The sequence below is a fragment of the Lithobates pipiens genome, unplaced genomic scaffold (genome assembly GCF_037356315.1).
Source record: "Lithobates pipiens isolate NorthernLeopardFrog02 unplaced genomic scaffold, aLitPip1_a1.2 Scaffold_8, whole genome shotgun sequence".
NCBI classification, from domain to species: Eukaryota; Metazoa; Chordata; class Amphibia; order Anura; family Ranidae; genus Lithobates; species Lithobates pipiens.
Genome location: NW_027507903.1, coordinates 462,490,488 through 462,514,369, shown reverse-complemented (window position 1 = coordinate 462,514,369; position 23,882 = coordinate 462,490,488). Strand labels below are relative to the sequence as shown.

Below are 23,882 nucleotides of genomic sequence, written 5' to 3'. Positions count from 1 at the left end.
AATCCATTCAGCTTTCCTGGGGACCATTTAGGAAAATGTGATAAGAGCCTACCTTACTGCGTCTGAAAGGTGGAAGCGGCCTTTAATCCAGGGATCATATAGAAAGAAAGGGCTGGGGAGCAATGATCTGCACATCACACGGGGCACTCCGCTATCTGCAAGATTGCAGGAAAGTGGTTAAGGTGAAGGAGATCCAAAGGGCTGAACAAGACAGAGAGTAAGAGCTCTGGCATGTTTGGATAAAAGCCCTTGGATGGGTTCTCCACTGTAATAGTATACATAAAAAGATAATTATTAAACAGCTTATCACAAAAACATTACATGTATTATACTGTACATCTTATAATAATCAAACCAAGTTTGATTATTATAAGCTGTATAATACATGTAATGTTTTTGTGATAAGCTATTTAATAATTATCTGTTTATCTATACCATTACAGTACCTTGTAGTATGATCCGAGGTCCTCATGAAACGGGATTCCTCGCAAAACGAGTTGACCCGATAGACGGATCCCAAGGTCATAGAATAAACAACTTTGTATGATTAATTTATATATTTGATTTTAACCAATCTTCTAATGTTTACTATATGTTTAAAAAAAAAAAATCAAGATTTTATACATAAAAATACTGCCTGTCTGTATTATACCTAAGGAGGTATATATAAAGTCTCATACCGTACTGGAAGTGTTAGACCTACTAATTAATGCTCTTAATATGAAAAAAAAAATCTGAAAATCTGTTACATTTTCAGGAAGAATGTGCATTCAGTCCTCCAGACCGATTATTTAAAATTGTTGTGGTGGGAAATTCTAGCGTGGGGAAGACATCATTTCTGAGACGGTTCTGCGAAGACAATTTTTGTGCCGGGACTTCAGCTACAGTGGGTAAGCATTGTTAAACGCGTACTTCAGCCAAACTGCAAAATGTTTTTATTTTACTTCACTCATGAAAAAGCATCCCTGTGAAAGGACTTAATTTTCATTCTAAGGGGCTGTGCACACTGGCTTATAAATTGCTGCTTCTACAGGACTTTTGTGTTATCCAATGTGTCCATTGACATTAGGACGTTTAGAGGTTTCAACGCCTTGAAAAAGTATTCATACCCCTTGAAATTTTCCACATTTTGCCATGTTACAACTAAAAACCTAAATGTATTTTATTGGGATTTTATGTGATAGACCAACACAAAGTGCCACATAATTGTAAATAAAAGTGGAAGGAAAATCGTAAATAGTTTTCAACATTTTTTACAAATACAGTGCCTTACGAAAGTATTCGGCCCCCTTGAACTTTTCAACCTTTTGCCACATTTCAGGCTTCAAACATAAAGATATAACATTTTTATTTTTTGTGAAGAATCACCAACAAGTGGGACACAATTGTGAAGTGGAACGAAATCTATTGGATTTTTGAAACTTTTTTAACTAATAAAAAAATGAAAAGTGGGGCGTTCAAAATTATTCGCCCCCCTTGCGTTAATACTTTGTAGAGCCACCTTTTGCTGCGATTACAGCTGCAAGTCGCTTGGGGTATGTCTCTATCAGTTTTGCACATCGAGAGACTGACATTCTTGCCCATTCTTCCTTGCAAAACAGCTCGAGCTCTGTGAGGTTGGATGGAGAGCATTTGTGAACAGCAGTTTTCAGCTCTTTCCACAGATTCTCGATTGGATTCAGGTCTGGACTTTGACTTGGCCATTCTAACACCTGGAGACATTTATTTGTGAACCATTCCTTTGTAGATTTTGGTGTATGTTTGGGATCATTGTCTTGTTGGAAGATAAATCTCCGTCCCAGTTTCAGGTCTTTTGCAGACTCCAACAGGTTTTCATCCAGAATGGTCCTGTATTTGGTTGCATCCATCTTCCCCTCAATTTTAACCATCTTCCATGTCCCTGCTGAAGAAAAGCAGGCCCAAACCATGATGCTGCCACCACCATGTTTGACAGTGGGGATGGTGTGTTGAGGGTGATGAGCTGTGTTGCTTTTATGCCAAACATATCATTTTGCATTGTGGGCAAAAAGTTCGATTTTGGTTTCATTTGACCAGAGCTGCTTCTTCCACATGTTTGGTGTGTCTCTCAGGTGGCTTGTGGCAAACTTTAGACGAGACTTTTTATGGATATCTTTGAGAAATGGCTTTCTTCTTGCCACTCTTCCATAAAGGCCAGATTTGTGCAGTGTACGACTGAGTGTTAGTTTTCTACCACACATAACGTTTTGCTTTTAGGCCAAAAAGTTCAATTTTGGTCTCATCTGACAAGAGGACCCTCACAAACTGCAAATGGGACTTCTTATGGCTTTCTTTCAACAATGGCTTTCTTCTTGCCACTCTTCCACAAAGGCCAGACTTGTGGAGTGCACGACTAATAGTTTTTCCTGTGGACAGATTCTCCCATCTGAGCTGTGGATCTCTGCAGCTCCTCCAGAGTTACTATGGGCCTCTTGGCTGCTTCTCTGATTAATGCTCTCCTTTCTTGGCCTGTCAGTTTAGGTGGGTGGCCATGTCTTGGTAGGTTTTCACTTGTGCCATACTCTTTCTATTTTTGGATGACGGATTGAACACTGCTGAGATGTTCAAAGGTTGGGATTTTTTTATAACCTAACCCTGCTACCCTGCTTTATACTTCACAACAACTTTATACCTGACCTATCTGGTGTGTTCCTTGGCCTTCATGATGCTGTTTGTCCACTAAGGTTCTCTAACAAACCTCTGAGGGCTTCACAAAAGAGCTGTATTTATACTGAGATTAAATTACACACAGGTGGACTCTATTTACTAATTAGGTTACTTCTGAAGGCAATTGGTTCACCTAGATTTTAGTTAAGGGTATCAGAATACAGGGGGTTGATTACAAATACACACCATATTTTTCAGATATTTATTTGTAAAAAACATTTGAAAACCATTTATCATTTTCCTTCTACTTCACAATTATGTGCCACTTTTTGTTAGTCTATCACATTAACCACCTTAACCACTTCAGCCCCGGAAGGATTTACTCCCTTCCTGACCAAGCCATTTTTTTGCGATACGGCACTGCGTCACTTTAATTGCGCAGTTGTGCGATGTTGTAACCAAACAAAATGTACGTCCTTTTTTCCCCACAAATAGAGCTTTCTTTTGGTGCTATTTGATCACCTCTGCGGTTTTTACTTTTTGCGCTATAAACAAAAGAATAGCGACAATTTTGAAAAAAAAAACACTTTTACTTTTTGCTATAATAAATATCCCCAATTAAAAAAAAATATATAAAAATCTTCATCAGTTTAGGCCGATATATATTCTTCTACATATTTTTGGTAAAAAAAAAATTCAATAAGCGTATATTGATTGGTTTGCGCAAAAGTTACAGTGTCCACAAATTAGGGGATAGATTTATGGCACTTTTATTTTATTTTTTACTAGTAATGGTGGCAATCTGCAATTTTTATTGGGACTGCAACATTGTGGCGGATAAATTAGACACTTTGACACATTTTTGGCATCATTGACATTTATACAGCGATCAGTGCTATATAAATGCACCGATTACTGTATAAATGTCACTGGCAGGGAAGGTGACACCAGGGGGCGATCAAAGGGTTAAATGTGTTCGCTCAGTGTGCTTTCTAACTGTGGAGGGATGGGACTGACTTGGGGAGGAGACCAATTGCTATTCCTATATACTAGGGACAACAAATCAGTCTCCTCACCCTTGACAGAATGTTTACACATACAAATCCCCGTTCTTGCTCTATTAGGAGTGATTTCAGGTGCCCGGCGGCTGCAATGCATCGGCTTCTTAGGGATGAAGTGGCTACGGTGATTCACGCAGGAGTGCCATTCTGCCAACGTGAATCAACAGTGGGCAATTGGCAAGCGGTTAAATACCAATAAAATTCATTTACGTTTTTGGTTGTAACATGACAAAATGTGGAAAATTTCAAGGGTTATGAATACTTTTTTAAGGCACTGTATATTTTAAGCTCAGAATTTTAGAGGCAGGAAAAAAAACCTTTCTGGTTTGCGTTTTTGGTTGGAGCTTTCTGGTAGAAAAAAACTCTAAGCTCTCCTTAACGCGCCTAAAAATGTGTACAAAAACGCGTGAGTGTTTTGGGTTTTTTTTGCTAAGGGAACTGCCATTTTTTTTTTGTTTAATTCGTTTTTATTGAAAGAAAGGGAATATAACATACATTGCACAGTATGCAGGTATTAGAACATACTTATAACATAATAACAAGCAACAAAACATACAAAAGTTAGAACATGTAGATGTCATAGCATGTCCTAGGCACATCAGTGTTCGGGCAGGTAGTTCCGAGACAGTTACTTTGTTTCTGGGTGGCAACATGGTTTGTCGAGGAACTACCTGGAGCGAAGTAAGAGGTGGCAGGAGGTAAATGTGCTTACCGCAGCTAGCATAGGGGGGGAAGGGAAGAGAAAAGGAGGAAGGGGAAAAGAAGACGGAGAAGATAAAGAAAGAGAAGATAGAAGAGAGAGAAAAGAAAGTGAGCCTAGAAGAGAGCCACCGGTACAAATTCACAGTGTTACATTACGGAACATGTGGGTATATTATATCATTAGATATTGGAAGTCGGGGTCATCATACACACTTCCCGAGACTATGGCCCATTGCCTTTCCGGAGCCAGTCATTCCATAGTTTCCAATGTTGTTCAAATGTACGAACATGTCCTTGTCTACATGCCAGTATACGCTCAAATGCATAGTTGTATCGTACCATATTAACCACCTCAAGGACACTAGGAGCCTGATTTGTTTTCCACTTTCTAGTTATAAGTAATTTGGCTGCTAAGAGGATGTGAGTTACTATTTTACGACAATCAGGTGGAAATTGTTCTATACCGATGTTAAGAATGGCTAGGGCAGCTGTAGGGGGGGTGAGAATACTAGTTATATCTGAGATGACACGAAACAACTTGTTCCAAAAGCTCGTCAGGTGTTTGCAGGTCCAGAAAATGTGCATGATCTGTCCCACTCCCCCACACTCCCTCCAACATAGTGGGGACTGTGACGGGAGAAACTTGGACAATCTATAAGGGGTGAGATACTACCGCAAAGTAATTTTATGGGATAGTTCCCAGTGGTTAGCACATTTTGAGGCCTGATACACCGATTTCGAGGCTGCAACCCATTTGGCCCTGGTAAACGAGGACCCCAACTCCGACTCCCATTTAAAGTGTAGAGTGGCTTTCTGGAAAACAAGTTTGTTTTGTAAAAAGTTGTAAAACAGCGAAGTTCCCTTTGCTTTGAGATGTTCTACATTTGTGAAGTATTGCCAACCAGGGGCAAATACTGGCAGTTTTGTCGAGCCCAAAGAAGAGATACAATGTAGGATGCAGATGTATTTGTAGTGGTCCGTGTTGGGTATGTCAAATTCCTTTTGGAGTGATTGGAATGTTTTAGGGGAGTTGTTTAGGAGTAGTTGATCCAAAGTTAAAATGCCTTGATCCCTCCATGTTCAAAGAGACAAGTTAGGGATTAGTAGCTCTAAAACCTCTATCGGGGTTGAGACAAGGTGTTGTTGCGTCAGAGGTGGGCTAGTTGCTATAAAGCTTTTCCAGGCTTCCAAAGAGGCCTGGATAGAGAGGAGCGGTTTGGTGATCAGGCCGGGTTTCCATGAATCGGCTATCAGTAGGTTTACCAGGGCCGAGGTGGAAGTTGCAGTCAATTCAATATTGGTCCATCTATTAAATACCTCTGGTCGGAACCAGCTTCTAAGTTGGGCCAGCTGCGAGGCTGCCCAGTAGTCATTTAGGTCCACCATACCCATACCACCAGCAAACTTGTGTTTTAACAGCTGGGAATGGGAACTTCTGGTTTTCATGCCTTTCCATATCTGGGCCCTCATCAACCTGTTGAGCGCCATGAAATGGGAGTGTTTGGGGAGAATAGATAATGTTCTGAACATATATAGGGTTTGTGGAAGTGTAAACATTTTAAAAGCCGCAAGGCGGCCCATCCAAGAAAGTTCATATCTGGTGGAACTTTGGATTTCTCTGGAAAGTTTTGTAATCAGGGAGGAATAGTTCATTTCAGCTAACTGAGTAACATCGGCAGTCAATAGAATCCCTAAATAAGGGATCTCTCCTGCCCTCCATGTGTAGGCAAAAGAGTTCTGTAAGCTTTTACATAAATCTGGTTTAACACCTATATTAAGAATAAGTGATTTGTTACAGTTAACTTTGTAGTAAGAGATTCTACTGAAGGTGTTAAGAAGTTGGTGTGTTGCGGCTAGGGACGTTTTAGGTTCTGTCAGAAAGATGATTATGTCGTCCGCGAACAAGTTTATAACATGGGAGTCAGAGTCCAGGTTGAAGCCTGTAATCTCTGGCGTAGATCTTATTGTCTGTGCCAAGGGCTCTATCAACAGATTGAAGATACTTGGGGATAACGGGCAGCCTTGGCGGGATCCATTTGTAATCAGGAAGGGGGAGGACAACGTGTTGGATGTGTAGACCCATGCCGAGGGAGCGGAGTACAGTGCCAGTATGGCTGTCAAGATAGAACCTTTAAAACCAAACTTTTCGAGCGTAGCTCTCATATAACCCCAGTGAATACGGTTGAATGCCTTCTCCGCATCCAAGGAGAGGAGCAGAGAAGGCACCCGACCGGACCCAGCATATTGTATCAAATTAATGACTCGTCTGGTTGCATCAGAGGCTTGGCACCCCTTCAGAAAACCCGTTTGATCAGGGTTAATGAGGGTGGGTAATATAGATGATAGCCTATGAGCGATGATTTTTGCATATAACTTGACATCAGTATTCAGCAAGGATATAGGCCTGTAGTTAGCTGGACAGGCTGGGTCCTTGCCAGGTTTAGGGATGGTTACAACATGAGCCTGTAGCATTTCTGCTGGAAAGGAGGCCGAGGCTGCAGCCGCCGCGACACCGGAGAGAGATTCGCACTAAGTGTCTCGTGAAACTGTTTATAGTAATCATTCGATAGACCATCTGGTCCTGGGGACTTCCCTAAGGGTAGTGACTTAATCGCTTTGCAAATTTCTGAGGGGGAGATTGGGGCATTCAGATCCAGTAATTGGTCTTTAGTTAGTTCAGGAAGTTGGAGAGAGGACAGAAAAGACAATATCTCATCTGGCCTTGGCTGCACAGTCTCAGGGTCTTTTAAGTTATATAGCTTACCATAGTAAGCCGCAAAGGCATTGGCAATGCCCTTTGGATCTAACGTTTTGGCATTTGAACAGGGGTCTATTAGATGCTCTATTTTGGAGTATAATTTCTTGGCCTTCAATTTACGTGCTAGGAATTTACCTGCTTTGTTACCCGAGGAGTAATTGGTTAGTTTGAGGGCTTTAACATGTTTGTCATGTGGTTCTAAAAGCATCGTTCTCAGTGTCGTACGGAGTTTAGATAGTTTTGTAGCTAGGGGCGTGGAGGGATTAGATTTGTTGTTGGCCTCTGTCGTGCGAATCTCTCCCAGTACCTCGTCAAGCCACTGAAGCCCCTGCCTCTTCATACGTGAACACATTTGAATAAAGATACCCCTGATAAAGGCCTTATGGGCTCACCACAGCACAAAGGGATCGGATACAGATGGCGAATTCATCTTGAAATATTCCTGGAGGTGTTTCTCAATGGTCGCCACTTGTTGTGGGGAGCTAAAAATCTGAGAGTTAACTCTCCAGAGGTACGCAGGGCTAGGCGCGTGCTCCTCCAGGATAGATACAGAGACAGGTGCGTGGTCCGACCACGTAATGTCATGGATGCTGGAGGAGGACACCGCCTGAAATAAAACCCTATCCACCAGGATCATATCTAACCGTGAGTATGAGTTGTGGCGCGCCGAGTGGAAGGTAAAGTCTCTTTCTTCAGCATGTTGACAGCGCCACACATCATACACATCCTCTAGGTGAAAAAGGGGTTGGAGTGCTTTAAGTGAACGTGGACGTTTCCCTGTAGTATCTACATCTGGGTCGGCTGTCAGGTTAATGTCCCCACATATAATCAATGCCCCCTTTTTACATCTAGAGATTGTCGAGAACAACTTTCTGGCAAATCTATATTGACGTTCATTTGGCGCATAAGCATTAACAAATGTAAAAAGTCTGCCGTTGATATCACAAATGAGAATCAGAAATCTACCATCCGCATCTTGAATAATATCATGGAGTTTAAAGGCCACGAGTTCTTAATGGCTATAAGGACTCCCTTCCGCTTGCAGGAGGCCGAAGCCGTGAAGACATGGGGGAATTTCTTGTGGGTAAACGTTGGGGAGGCTGAGGCTTGAAAATGAGTTTCCTGTATGCATACCAGATCACTCCCCAACTTAAGGGCCTCTTTCCAAAGGGAGGCACGTTTTGCCGGATGGTTGAGTCCTCGTACATTAAAAGATGTTATAGTAATAGGCATGAGAGGGTGTAGAGTACCTTATTTTTGTTGCGATCCATCCTTGGGGACATGTAGATCTGAGACCTTCGAAACTTGTTGATGCTTTGAGCGTCGGTGTGCCAGGCTATGACCGTAGGGCTGTGTGAGGCGACAGGTGATAGGAGGCTGTACTTCCGGCTCAGGAAGCTAAAGAAGGAAAAAAAAGAAAGGAAAAAAAAGAGACACAAAAAGAGAACCAAGTCTAAGTTTTGTGGTAAAAAGGACGGAGCGACCTCAAAAGGGGTCTGATTGCAGGTGTACTGCACAAGTTCCATGATGGAGGAGGGGGATTCACGTGGAAAGGCTCCAGTAGGCCGGGGGAGGTTGCAGAGAAAGTAGATCAAATTAGTGGACCAGAGGCGGCGGGGTCTCGATGGATTTGGTGTTTCCTCTTATGGGAGACTACTTGCCAATCTTCTTGGGACTGTTGTGCGGAGTGTTGCTGTCGGGGAGTCGGTAACTGTGCAGGGAGGATATCCCATTTGCGGAGGAGAGCCAGCCCTTCTTCAAGTGTATTGACCACTGACACAGTGTTGTTTCTGGAGATGACCAGACGAGTAGGGTAACCCCAACGATATAAAATGTCATGGTTCTGCAAGGCTTTAGTGATTGTCAGGAGTGACTTCCTCTTCTGTAATGTGTATTGGGATAAGTCAGCAAACAGTTGGAGGTTTGAGAAGCAGTTGTTCTTTTTTACGGAAACATGCCGCAAGCTGCTCTTTGATGTGAAAGAAGTGGACTCTCATTATCACGTCCCGGGGGACATCATTGTGAATGAAAGAGGGCTTAGGCAGTCTATGTATCCTGTCAATGATTACTTCCGTGTCAGGTACATTAGGGATAGTCGTGCGGATCAGATTACAAGCATATTGATTCAGTTGGCTCACTGAAACTGATTCAGGGACACCTCTGATCTTAAGGTTATTGCGCCTAGCGCAGTCCTCAAGGTCTGCGATTTAAGCAGTGAGCGATTCTATTTGGTCATCCCGGTCATTATGAGCGTCAATGAGCATGTTGTGTGAAGAAGCAAATTCGCCCATTTTGCTTTCTATATGATCCACTCTGTTACCTAGATCAGTCACATCAGCTTGAACTTTAGCCACACATTGTAAAATGTCAGTATTAAGAGAAGCTCGCAGTGAGGATAACATATCTTTAAGCACTGTTTCTGAGACAGGCTGGTTTGAGGCAGGGAACGTATGGAAGGAGTCAGGCAGGTCAGTGAGAACTAGAGCAGGGTTGCGGTCAGGGCCTGCCTCCGCCAGTGTAGAGTCATCCGACAACCTGGGCTTGCTCTTGACTGGGCTCTGGGAGAGTGGAGTTGCCGGACCTGGAGAGCCTTGCCTCGGGCTAGGAGATTTCCCCGCGGATCCGGAGCTGGGATGCGCCGGGGACGACGCGCTGGAGCCTCCCAGGGAAGATCCACCGGCGCCATCTTGGCCGCATGTATGGCGGGGAGGGGGGAAGAAATGGGGAAGTTTCCCCGTACTGACCGTGTCTCGCCTCTTTCTTCCCATCCCGGGGTGATCTCCGCAGCTGTCGGGTGGAGTATATGGCTTTGGGTCTCCGAATCACTGCCTCTGTCCGTGTTAATCCCCGGCTGTGTAGAGGAGCTACAGGTTCAGGCTTCCATTCAGCCACGCGGTAGCCACGCCCCCTCGGAACTGCCATTTTTTAAGCCCAGTGCACTTGGAGCCTAAAAGTCATGTTGTCCTGATCATTTCTGGTGATCTGATTTTCTGAGTGGGGGCATTAGGATGTCTATTTTCTGCTTCCTTCGGACACAGATGCTAATGAGACATTGCAGGGATGTGGAACCTTTATCCATACTTCTATAATTCCCTCTTACCTTTTTCGCGTGGTATCTACAACTAATATGCTCACCCACCAATTTCATTGGTATTTTGTAGAGATCTGCTACTATACTGATTTCTTAGCCGCCATCTTCGTCTTCTATGTCATCGGGAGCTGGCTGTCTTTTTCAGGCTCTTGCAGCTAGCACCATAATGATGTGCCGCTGGGTCCATCCTCCATCAGATACTGCAGATACTCAAGGGAAATGTGACATGAATATAACAGGAGGCATCAGAAGCTGGGCCTGTGTCATTTTCACCTAGGGACACATCAGAAACACTTTTGTGCACAAATCATTCATGGCAGCCAGCAACTTAATATAAAGTGGGCAAAAAAAAAAGTAATAAAAAAACTTAAAAAGAAGAAAAAGAGATAATGAATTAATTTGAAAACACAGAATTGGCCTTTAATTGTACATATAAAGTATTATCCTAAAATGTTTTGGCAGTCGTTAACATGTCTTTCATGTATGTTCAGATCTTTGCATAAGTTTTTATTTGGAAACTGAAAGCCTGCAAGATAAATGCCCAAAGAATGTGTGTGTTTTTACCAGATATTCCCATCAGGCCAATGGAAAAATTTCAGTCAACAATCTTCAGTTTCTTGTTGGGAGCAGCTGGTTCATCATGAATATTTCTCTTTATTTATCATGAACATTAGAATTTCTTGCATCCTATCAACATCATTTATAATAAAACACAACATGAAAGGATGTAATTGAAAATCCACGGTCAATAAACACAGTTTTATTATGATAGGAAGTTGGTGCCAGCAGGGCAGAGGAAATCACATTCTACTTGTTAAGTAACTTACATTCAAATGTTGACTGCATGAGAAAAGCATAATGTAAGTTCACATATACGTTTGCCAGAGTACCTGTTTTAGTGCAGCTTTGTAATTTTTTTCCTTCTTTTTTATGTCTTCTATCACTGTCCCTCTTTGTTTTATTTTATATTTATGTTTAAAGCTGAACTCATTGCATAGTCTAAATAGGCTCTGCTGTACTGACATTTCTTATGCTTTTTGCCTTTTAACTTCCTTTTTTCTAGGGCTCAATCACACTTCTGCCCGGGAGGGGTGGGTGGAGGATAAAAATAGGCAGTCAAGGCATGGTTTTACTGCCCCTCGACTGCTCCCCTTAACCTAACACAGAAGGAGTGAGATGGACACATGACGTAGCCATAGAAAAAATTATATCCCATTTCACGTTCAACAGGCACCCCATTTCTCTGAAATGGTTATGGCAAGCTGATCCACAGCAGATCACTTTTCAAAGGGATGGCAAGGACTGCCACTAGTGTAAACAATCCCTTACCCTTTCATCCACTACTCCATATTTCCATTCTGCTTTTCAACGCTTTTCTACTTCCCCTCTTGACTCTTTGCCTCTCCCTTTATCTATCTTCTCAGTCCTGTCCTGTCTTTTTTTAATCCTTCCCAGTCTCTTTCTTCTCTTTAATCTCTGTTCTGTACCATCCTCTTCTCTCACCGTGGATACCATTCTCTGATCTTCCTTTCAATTTTCTCCCCTTGCTCTATTCTCTCTACTTCTATCCCTTGCCCTCCTTTTCCCTTACCTTCCAACCCCTCCTTATAGTCTTTCCTCTTCCTTTTTATTTTCTGTTCTTGGGCTTTCCCTCTCCTCTTCCTTCTCCTCCTCTTGCTTTCTCCAGTCTATTTCAATCCTTTTCCCTTGCAACTCCTCCTCTTGGTCTCTCCTCATCCCTTCCATCTTCTCTTCTTGGTCTTTCCTTCTCTTCTTCTATGTTCTCATTTTGCTCTCTCCTCTTTACTTCTATTCCTTCCCCTCCTCTTCCCTTCCCACTCCTCCTCTTGGTCTCTCTTCTTCCCTTCCATCTTCTGTTCTTGGTCTTTCCTACTCTTCTTCCACCTTCTCCTCTTGGTCTCTCTGCTCTACTTCTATCCCATTCCCTCTTTTTCCCTTTCCACTCCTTCTCTTGGTTCTCTCCTCTTCCCTTCCATCTTCTTCTCTTGCTCTGTCCTTTCTATGTCTACCCATTCCCCTCCTACTCCCTTTCAAATCCTCTTCTTGATCTCTCCTCTTCCCTTTCATCTTCATTTCTTGGTCTTTTTTTCTTCTTCAATCACTTCCTCTTGCTCTGTCCTCTACTTCTAACCCTTCCCCTCCTCTTCACTTCAAACCCTTCCACTCGGTTTCTCTCCTCCCTTTCCATCTTCTCTTCTTGATCTTGCCTACTCTTATGCTATCTCTTCCTCTTGTTCTCTCCTCTCTACTTCCATCGCCTTTCCTTCTAACCCCAACTCTGGGTCTGGTTTCTCCCCTTCCATTTTCTCTTATTGGTCTTTCCTACTCTTCTTCTATTTTTCTCCTCTTACTCTCCCTTCTCTATTTCTATCCCATCCCCTCCTCTTCCCTTCCAACTCCTCCTCTTGGTCTCTCCTCTTCCCTTCTATCATCTTTTTCTCTCTTCTTACATCTTTTGCTTTTGCACTATCCTCTCTACATCTAACCATTCCCCTCGTATTCCCTTCCAACTCTTCCTCTTGGTCTCTCCTCTTCCCTTCCATCATCTTTTATTGGTCTTTTCTTCTCTTTTTCCATCTCTTCCTCTTGCTCTATCCTCTCTACGTCTAATCATTCCCCTCGTATTCAATTCCAACTCCTCCTCTTGGTCTCTCCTCTTCCCTTCCATCATCTTTTCTTCTCTTCTTCCATCTCTTCCTCTTGCTCTATCCTCTCTACTTCTAACCATTCCCCTCATATTCCCTTCCAACTCCTCCTCTTGGTCTCTCCTCTTGGTACTTTGTTCTCTTCTTCCATCTCTTCCTCTTTTTCTTTACTCTCTTCTTCTAACCCTTCCCCTTCTTTTCCCTTCAAACCCCTCCTCTGGGTCTCTTTTCCCCCCTTCCATCTTCTCCTATTAGTCTTCCCTTCTTCCCTTCCATCTTCTCTTCTTGATCTTTCCTTCTATTTTTCCATCTCCTCCTTTTGCACTCTCCTCTCAACTTCCATCCACATGATACATTTCTCTTGTTACCTTCTTTCCCCTTCTATTTACTTCTTTCTTTCTATACTTTCACCTTTCATCCGTCTTTTTTTCCCTGACACTTTGAAATGAAAATGTTTTTTTTATTATTTTGTTTTCCTATCAAAATATCCAATTACCCTGATTTATTAAAAAAAATATCATGTCACAGATGAAACTGGTCATATACCTGTAGCCCAGGGGTTGGCAACCTTGGTACTCCAGCTGTGGTGAAACTACAAATCCCATCATGTCGGAAAATCTGTGATCCAGCGGTGGACATGACCTTCAAGGGGGGAAAAGGCTCTCTGCCTGCAGCAGAGCATAGAGGGCAAGATGGCGCCCAGACCAAGCACTCAGCTAAGGAGGGGCCATGAGGATGTTTGGCTGCTCTCTGGGAAAGGGCATCCTGCACAAAACGCCTTCCCTCCTCCTGGAATTTACTGACCGGGTACCCCCGCCAGAGCATCCAGATGCTGCATGGCCAGAGGACTCAGAGCCTGCCTCATCATGGGACAGTGAGTACACCAGCCCCTGAAAACACTGCCAGGGCTCTAGCAGGCTAGGAGTTGCTTGCTCCTGAACCAACCCTTAGAGCCATTTTGACAGCAGTCACCTCCTGTAACATGTCTATTACTACCCTGTCCACTGAGATTAAAGGGGTAAAACTGGGGCTGAATCTAGTTAGACAGGATATACAGAAAATGCGTGACCGCACTGCAGCTCTGGTGGACAGAGTAAGTAACGAGGAGGATGATGTTGTGCCATTGAAGAAAGAAGTTAGCCATACGCAATCAATTATCACAGGCCACTCAACCCGTTTGGAGGACATGGAGAACAGAGACGCAATAATGTCCGTGCGGTGAGCATACCAGAGAAGGCAGAGGGGAAAAATCCTATGCCATTTATGGTTTGCTGTGGAAAGGGCTCATAGAGTCCCACCCAGGCTGTCCAAACGTGGAGAGCCTCCTAGGTCATTCCTATTTAAATTGCTTAATTTCAAGGATCGGGATGCCAAACTATATCAGGCCAGAACCAGGGAAGCCCTTATGAAGATGGATAATGTACGCATATCATTCTACCCTGATTTCTCTGCTGACCTACAGCACCAAGTTTACTGAAGTAAAGAAGCGTCTCCGCAAATATGATGTCACATATGCTATGTTGTATTGCAGCAAATTTGCGAGACGCTATTTTTGGTACCCCTTGCTAATGCATCCAACTGGCTGGATTGTATGGAGCACACCCTTAAAAAAGCACCAGCCCAGCACCCATGGCCTAATTGCATTTTATTTTCTACTACTTGTGAATGAGAATAGCTTAGGAGTAGAATTGAGCATGCTGATTTCTTCTCTCAGTTCTTCCTTTAAGGCGGAGAGGAATACATAAGTTGTTTGCACAAGATTTTACCAATGAAATGGATTCGCAAGTCCCTTTGAATCAGAGCTGAACTGAGATGTTGGGCCCCCCCTAACATCGTCTTGGGTGGACATGCACTATGTTACCTGGCTCCTTAATTGTTTAGAGCAGCGGTCATCAACCCCTGTCCTCAGGGCCCACTAACAGGCCAGGTTTGCAAGATAACTGAAATACATCACAGGTGATATCATTTGCTGCTCAGTGATTGCAGTATTCTAGTTTGCATCTCCCCAAGGTAATCCATAAAACTTGGCCTGTTAGTGGGCCCTGAGGACATGGTTGATGACCACTGGTTTAGAGGATGCAAAGACTTTTTCCTTTTTTTTCTTGGTTACCTACTGTTTTTATTTTCTTTACCGCCACTGACCACTGCTGAATGCAGGGTGGACGTTCTGCACTTTTATGTTTGTCCAACTGGAATTGCCTTTTTATGGCAGACACTGTCATCTATTCACCTGGACTTTGTCTGGGGAATCCTTTTGCTCACAGCTACTAAGTGAAAATGTGGGGAGTCCCCTGATGACTTTCTGCATCTGGAACTGTCCCTACAAGTTACTTACCATTCTGTTGTCCTATGCGTGTACTTTGATTTTTTGGAATGTGAGGGGGCTGGGAGATGGAGTGAAGCAGGTGGCATTTTTCTCTATGGTGAAGGCCCACAAACCTGTTGTGGTGGGCTTATAGAAAACACACTTACAAGCAAACTCTATATCTACACTTAAGCACCATAGTTATCCAATCCAGTTCCATTCCACTCATACAGCTTACTCAAGGGGTGTCAGCATACTAATTTCGCATGCTGTCTCCTTTCAGTTACTGCACTCCCTGGTTGGTGATCAGGGATGGCACATTTTTTTATTATGCAAACTAGCAGGGCTGACATGTATTATTGCAAACATCTATGCCCCTCCACCCTTCTCCTTTGACAGCCTGAAATGTCTAGCACAATTTACAGCCTCTTACTCCAACATGCCTGTTTGGGTGATGGGAGATTATAACAATGTTATGGAAAAGCAGATGGATACATTTTCACCCAGAGCTAGTGGCAATCCTCAGCCGGGGGGTCCTACCCCCTTTGCTCGATTCCTTACAGAAATAATCCTGCGAGATGTGTGGAGGGACCAGAATCCTAATGTGCACCTCTTTTCTTGCTACTCTCTTGCATAGATATATGTCTGAGACATATTTTGGCACATCAGCTGACTGACTCTGTGATGTACACTCCACGTAACATCTCGGATCACTCTCTCCTACGTATCCGCGTAGCTGTTTCTCCTAGCCATCAGCATAGGTTGTGGAAGGTCAACCCTTTCTGGTTCACAATTTTTCCAGAATCTGACCCAATTCCCAAAGCTGTCACAGAACTCTTGCACTTTAATCAGGGCACAGCTAGATCTATGGTGGTTTGGGATGCCCTGACGGCTCATCTACGGGGCTTAATTATCACACAGATTACCGCTATTAAAACTAAAACCAAAGAGTGGGAGAATCTGGTAAATCACCGGGAGCTGATGGCCTGCCCGCGGAAACATATACATATAAACAAATATGGGGATACTCTTCTGCCCACCCTGCTAAAAACCTCAAATGATGCCCTTCAGGGTGGTGGCTTGCCCGCCTCTATGAATGCGGCTATTTTAGTAGTTATTCCAAAGACTGGCAAGGACCCGTTACAGCCTGATAAGCCTATCTCACTGCTCAACACAGATGTCAAATTACTAGCACGGTGTTGGCCACTAGATTGGAATTGACTTGGTCCATCGCGACCAGTCTGGCTTCATTCCTGCCCGATCTACCGCATCGAATATCTGCAGACTATTCCTAAACACCCAAATCGCAGTAGATAACCCGGGCAACAGAGCTATATTTTCACTCGACGCTGCCAAAGTGGAACTATTTGTGGGAGGTTCTGTGTCGATTCAGTCTAGGTGACAGATTCATATCTTGTGTACAACTTTTATATGCTGCCCCTATGGCGAGAATAAGGATTAAAGATACCCTATCGAAGCCTTTTCCTCTGTTTCATGGAACACGGCAGGGGTGGCCATTGTCGCCCCTACTGTTTGCCCTTGCATTGGAACCCCTGGAAGCTATGGTGCGGGCCTCCCCCAACATCGAGGGCTTTGGAAGGGGACAGAGAGAGGACAAAATCTCCCTCTACGCAGATGACACTCTGTTTTACCTAGGAGATAATGGGGACACATTGAGGGCAGTGATGCGCCTAATTGATCAGTTCGGCAGTTGTCAGGCTTTGCCATAAATTGGCACAAATCGGTTCTTCTCTCATTGGATCCTCTTGTGGCACCTTTGCCAGAGGATGTATCTCAAATAAAGGTGGTCACTTCATTCAGATATTCGGGTATAGTGATAACCGCGGACCCACAGGAATACATAACATTAAATCTGAAACCAATACTTCAAAAGTTCCAACACAAACATGCCAGATGAAGCAAACAAACATGTTTCATTGACAATAAGTGTCAAAAATATTATCTGAATAAAGCCCATCGAGTACAGCTTTATACTTCTCTTGGGAAGTGTATATGCTTACCCTTACATGCTCCATTATCCATTCCGGTTTTCCCCTGTGGTCCTTCAAAACTAAAGTCAGATAATTCAGTTCGATCAATGTGCAAAACACAGACCGCTGTACATAATTTTACATGTTGAACTGACAAAAATCTAGCATGATACCTTATTCTCGTAACCGCGCTGAAATGCCATTACAAATTAGCTCAACGACCTTGCATTTTGTTGGCTAAATATCTTGAACAAGAAGAAAAGTTTAAAGAAGGATGTCACTGGCATAAACCATCAGTAAACCTATATCAGTCTTTGTATTTACCACACTTTTTTTTAAAGTATCAGCCAAGTATATTGTAATTGATGTGCATAAAAAGAAGTTATACAGGAATATATCAGGAAAAAAAGGTTACGGTATACTGAAATGGGTTCACCATCAAAGGTTATAACACAGCAGTTAATAATTAAACATCAGCAATTTACCACACTTTTTAAGGGCACTTTCATACCAGGGCAGTTTAATATGGTCAGGTAATATATATGCATCAACATGCATTATGTTTTGCGTTAATGTGTATTGTGTGAACCAATTCATTTCAATGGGTTGCCAAATCATTACAATGGACCTAAAAAAAAAAAACTGCAGCATTTTTGCTGAGACAATGCACCACAACATTTGTTATGGAGACAAAGAGGTGTTGTCTAGTAGTGATGGCCGAACGGTTCGCCCGGCGGTCGTTTCGCGGCGAATTTCCGACATTCGCGGTCCGCACGTTCGAACGCCTTTTTCCGTCGTTCGCCGCGGCGGACTTACGTGTTTAATGTATACAAGAACTTTAACCTTTGGTGACACGTTTATCATGTGATACAGGACAGCCAATTGAGACATGACAGCACATGGACACTTGTACATTCCCCCTAACCTATAAATACACCCGATCCGGTGGCCATTTTACATTCTTTCTTCTGTTACGATAGGGACAGGTTCCTGTGTGGAGTAGGGAGAGATAAACCACTAGCTATTTGGTACACAAAAGTTCTTTTCAGGACTGGTATAGGTGTTAGGTGTTGATAGGTTTGCTGTGCTGCTGATTCTTGCAGCAGCCTGAGTGTCTTTTGTTAGTTTAGAGAAAGGGAAAGGACGGTGTATGCTACAGGGACAGCCAGATTAGTCTTTCATCATCATCATCATCATCATCATCATTAGCTGTTACTATCAAGGTCCACAAAAGAGCTGTTCCAGTAACCACTAATCGTTCTCTTTTTTTGCCAATTTGTATAGGGACAGGAAGGAAGCAGTGTTGTCAGGCAGTGAGGGTAATTTTAAAGACTTGCTGTTATTATTAGTTCCACAAAGGTTCTTTTCAGGACTGGTATCAGTGGTACAGTAATAGGCTTGTACATGTATAATATTCTTTCTTCCAAATATAGAAAGGATATTATACTTGACTGCTGCCCTTCTGCTGCAGTCTGCTAAACATTCACAACTCACTTGTTCCACAAAAGTTCTTATAAGGACTGGTAACTTGGTATAGGGTGCTACGGTACATAGGCTTGAGTGCGGTACAGTCTGCTGTTCTGTAAGGACCGCTATCGGTCCACAATAGATAGGGTTGACGTGCACCACTGCTGACCGCTGCCCTATACTGCAGCAGTCCTTCAGCGGTATAGGGACTGACGTACAGTCTGCTAATCACTAACACACAACCTGCTTGTTCCACAAAAGTTCTTATAAGGACTGGTAACTTGGTATAGGGTGCTACGGTACATAGGCTTGAGTGCGGTACAGTCTGCTGTTCTGTAAGGACCGCTATCGGTCCACAATAGATAGGGTTGACGTGCACCACTGCTGACCGCTGCCCTATACTGCAGCAGTCCTTCAGCGGTATAGGGACTGACGTACAGTCTGCTAAACACTAATACACAACCTGCTTGGTCCACAAAAGTTCTTATAAGGACTGGTAACTTGGTATAGGGTGCTACGGTACATAGGCTTGAGTGCGGTACAGTCTGCTGTTCTGTAAGGACCGCTATCGGTCCACAATAGATAGGGTTGACGTGCACCACTGCTGACCGCTGCCCTATACTGCAGCAGTCCTTCAGCGGTATAGGGACTGACGTACAGTCTGCTAAACACTAATACACAACCTGCTTGGTCCACAAAAGTTCTTATAAGGACTGGTAACTTGGTATAGGGTGCTACGGTACATAGGCTTGAGTGCGGTACAGTCTGCTGTTCTGTAAGGACCGCTATCGGTCCACAATAGATAGGGTTGACGTGCACCACTGCTGACCGCTCACCTATACTGCAGCAGTCCTTCAGCGGTATAGGGACTGACGTACAGTCTGCTAATCACTAACACACAACCTGCTTGTTCCACAAAAGTTCTTATAAGGACTGGTAACTTGGTATAGGGTGCTACGGTACATAGGCTTGAGTGCGGTACAGTCTGCTGTTCTGTAAGGACCGCTATCGGTCCACAATAGATAGGGTTGACGTGCACCACTGCTGACCGCTGCCCTATACTGCAGCAGTCCTTCAGCGGTATAGGGACTGACGTACAGTCTGCTAATCACTAACACACAACCTGCTTGTTCCACAAAAGTTCTTATAAGGACTGGTAACTTGGTATAGGGTGCTACGGTACATAGGCTTGAGTGCGGTACAGTCTGCTGTTCTGTAAGGACCGCTATCGGTCCACAATAGATAGGGTTGACGTGCACCACTGCTGACCGCTGCCCTATACTGCAGCAGTCCTTCAGCGGTATAGGGACTGACGTACAGTCTGCTAAACACTAACACACAACCTGCTTGTTCCACAAAAGTTCTTATAAGGACTGGTAACTTGGTATAGGGTGCTACGGTACATAGGCTTGAGTGCGGTACAGTCTGCTGTTCTGTAAGGACCGCTATCGGTCCACAATAGATAGGGTTGACGTGCACCACTGCTGACCGCTGCCCTATACTGCAGCAGTCCTTCAGCGGTATAGGGACTGACGTACAGTCTGCTAAACACTAATACACAACCTGCTTGGTCCACAAAAGTTCTTATAAGGACTGGTAACTTGGTATAGGGTGCTACGGTACATAGGCTTGAGTGCGGTACAGTCTGCTGTTCTGTAAGGACCGCTATCGGTCCACAATAGATAGGGTTGACGTGCACCACTGCTGACCGCTGCCCTATACTGCAGCAGTCCTTCAGCGGTATAGGGACTGACGTACAGTCTGCTAAACACTAATACACAACCTGCTTGGTCCACAAAAGTTCTTATAAGGACTGGTAACTTGGTATAGGGTGCTACGGTACATAGGCTTGAGTGCGGTACAGTCTGCTGTTCTGTAAGGACCGCTATCGGTCCACAATAGATAGGGTTGACGTGCACCACTGCTGACCGCTGCCCTATACTGCAGCAGTCCTTCAGCGGTATAGGGACTGACGTACAGTCTGCTAAACACTAATACACAACCTGCTTGGTCCACAAAAGTTCTTATAAGGACTGGTAACTTGGTATAGGGTGCTACGGTACATAGGCTTGAGTGCGGTACAGTCTGCTGTTCTGTAAGGACCGCTATCGGTCCACAATAGATAGGGTTGACGTGCACCACTGCTGACCGCTGCCCTATACTGCAGCAGTCCTTCAGCGGTATAGGGACTGACGTACAGTCTGCTAAACACTAACACACAACCTGCTTGTTCCACAAAAGTTCTTATAAGGACTGGTAACTTGGTATAGGGTGCTACGGTACATAGGCTTGAGTGCGGTACAGTCTGCTGTTCTGTAAGGACCGCTATCGGTCCACAATAGATAGGGTTGACGTGCACCACTGCTGACCGCTGCCCTATACTGCAGCAGTCCTTCAGCGGTATAGGGACTGACGTACAGTCTGCTAATCACTAACACACAACCTGCTTGTTCCACAAAAGTTCTTATAAGGACTGGTAACTTGGTATAGGGTGCTACGGTACATAGGCTTGAGTGCGGTACAGTCTGCTGTTCTGTAAGGACCGCTATCGGTCCACAATAGATAGGGTTGACGTGCACCACTGCTGACCGCTGCCCTATACTGCAGCAGTCCTTCAGCGGTATAGGGACTGACGTACAGTCTGCTAAACACTAATACACAACCTGCTTGGTCCACAAAAGTTCTTATAAGGACTGGTAACTTGGTATAGGGTGCTACGGTACATAGGCTTGAGTGCGGTACAGTCTGCTGTTCTGTAAGGACCGCTATCGGTCCACAATAGATAGGGTTGACGTGCACCACTGCTGACCGCTGCCCTATACTGCAGCAGTCCTTCAGCGGTATAGGGACTGACGTACAGTCTGCTAAACACTAATACACAACCTGCTTGGTCCACAAAAGTTCTTATAAGGACTGGTAACTTGGTATAGGGTGCTACGGTACATAGGCTTGAGTGCGGTACAGTCTGCTGTTCTGTAAGGACCGCTATCGGTCCACAATAGATAGGGTTGACGTGCACCACTGCTGACCGCTCACCTATACTGCAGCAGTCCTTCAGCGGTATAGGGACTGACGTACAGTCTGCTAATCACTAACACACAACCTGCTTGTTCCACAAAAGTTCTTATAAGGACTGGTAACTTGGTATAGGGTGCTACGGTACATAGGCTTGAGTGCGGTACAGTCTGCTGTTCTGTAAGGACCGCTATCGGTCCACAATAGATAGGGTTGACGTGCACCACTGCTGACCGCTGCCCTATACTGCAGCAGTCCTTCAGCGGTATAGGGACTGACGTACAGTCTGCTAATCACTAACACACAACCTGCTTGTTCCACAAAAGTTCTTATAAGGACTGGTAACTTGGTATAGGGTGCTACGGTACATAGGCTTGAGTGCGGTACAGTCTGCTGTTCTGTAAGGACCGCTATCGGTCCACAATAGATAGGGTTGACGTGCACCACTGCTGACCGCTGCCCTATACTGCAGCAGTCCTTCAGCGGTATAGGGACTGACGTACAGTCTGCTAAACACTAATACACAACCTGCTTGGTCCACAAAAGTTCTTATAAGGACTGGTAACTTGGTATAGGGTGCTACGGTACATAGGCTTGAGTGCGGTACAGTCTGCTGTTCTGTAAGGACCGCTATCGGTCCACAATAGATAGGGTTGACGTGCACCACTGCTGACCGCTGCCCTATACTGCAGCAGTCCTTCAGCGGTATAGGGACTGACGTACAGTCTGCTAAACACTAATACACAACCTGCTTGGTCCACAAAAGTTCTTATAAGGACTGGTAACTTGGTATAGGGTGCTACGGTACATAGGCTTGAGTGCGGTACAGTCTGCTGTTCTGTAAGGACCGCTATCGGTCCACAATAGATAGGGTTGACGTGCACCACTGCTGACCGCTGCCCTATACTGCAGCAGTCCTTCAGCGGTATAGGGACTGACGTACAGTCTGCTAATCACTAACACACAACCTGCTTGTTCCACAAAAGTTCTTATAAGGACTGGTAACTTGGTATAGGGTGCTACGGTACATAGGCTTGAGTGCGGTACAGTCTGCTGTTCTGTAAGGACCGCTATCGGTCCACAATAGATAGGGTTGACGTGCACCACTGCTGACCGCTGCCCTATACTGCAGCAGTCCTTCAGCGGTATAGGGACTGACGTACAGTCTGCTAAACACTAATACACAACCTGCTTGGTCCACAAAAGTTCTTATAAGGACTGGTAACTTGGTATAGGGTGCTACGGTACATAGGCTTGAGTGCGGTACAGTCTGCTGTTCTGTAAGGACCGCTATCGGTCCACAATAGATAGGGTTGACGTGCACCACTGCTGACCGCTGCCCTATACTGCAGCAGTCCTTCAGCGGTATAGGGACTGACGTACAGTCTGCTAAACACTAATACACAACCTGCTTGGTCCACAAAAGTTCTTATAAGGACTGGTAACTTGGTATAGGGTGCTACGGTACATAGGCTTGAGTGCGGTACAGTCTGCTGTTCTGTAAGGACCGCTATCGGTCCACAATAGATAGGGTTGACGTGCACCACTGCTGACCGCTGCCCTATACTGCAGCAGTCCTTCAGCGGTATAGGGACTGACGTACAGTCTGCTAAACACTAATACACAACCTGCTTGGTCCACAAAAGTTCTTATAAGGACTGGTAACTTGGTATAGGGTGCTACGGTACATAGGCTTGAGTGCGGTACAGTCTGCTGTTCTGTAAGGACCGCTATCGGTCCACAATAGATAGGGTTGACGTGCACCACTGCTGACCGCTCACCTATACTGCAGCAGTCCTTCAGCGGTATAGGGACTGACGTACAGTCTGCTAATCACTAACACACAACCTGCTTGTTCCACAAAAGTTCTTATAAGGACTGGTAACTTGGTATAGGGTGCTACGGTACATAGGCTTGAGTGCGGTACAGTCTGCTGTTCTGTAAGGACCGCTATAGGTCCACAATAGATAGGGTTGACGTGCACCACTGCTGACCGCTCACCTATACTGCAGCAGTCCTTCAGCGGTATAGGGACTAAGAGTTTTGTCACAGGGTCATTTAAAAAATGACATGCAGAGGAAGAGGCAGGCCCTTCCGCAGGGGTGGTAGGGGTAGGGCAGGAGCAACAGGCTTGAGCCAAAGTGGGAAGTTGCAGAAGGTGCGTTCAATTACTTTAAAGGATGCACCAGACTTGGTTGAGT

At 44.5% G+C, this 23,882-nt stretch overlaps 1 protein-coding gene across 1 annotated transcript in view; it reads left to right on the top strand.

The window, feature by feature from the left end:
- CRACR2A (calcium release activated channel regulator 2A) overlaps nt 1-23,882 on the top strand; it is a 231,495-nt gene that overhangs the window by 173,647 nt on the left and 33,966 nt on the right. The window contains exon 13 of the mRNA XM_077468502.1: nt 758-890. Coding sequence (XP_077324628.1) covers nt 758-890 — 133 coding nt within the window. The remainder of the gene's footprint in view (nt 1-757; nt 891-23,882) is intronic.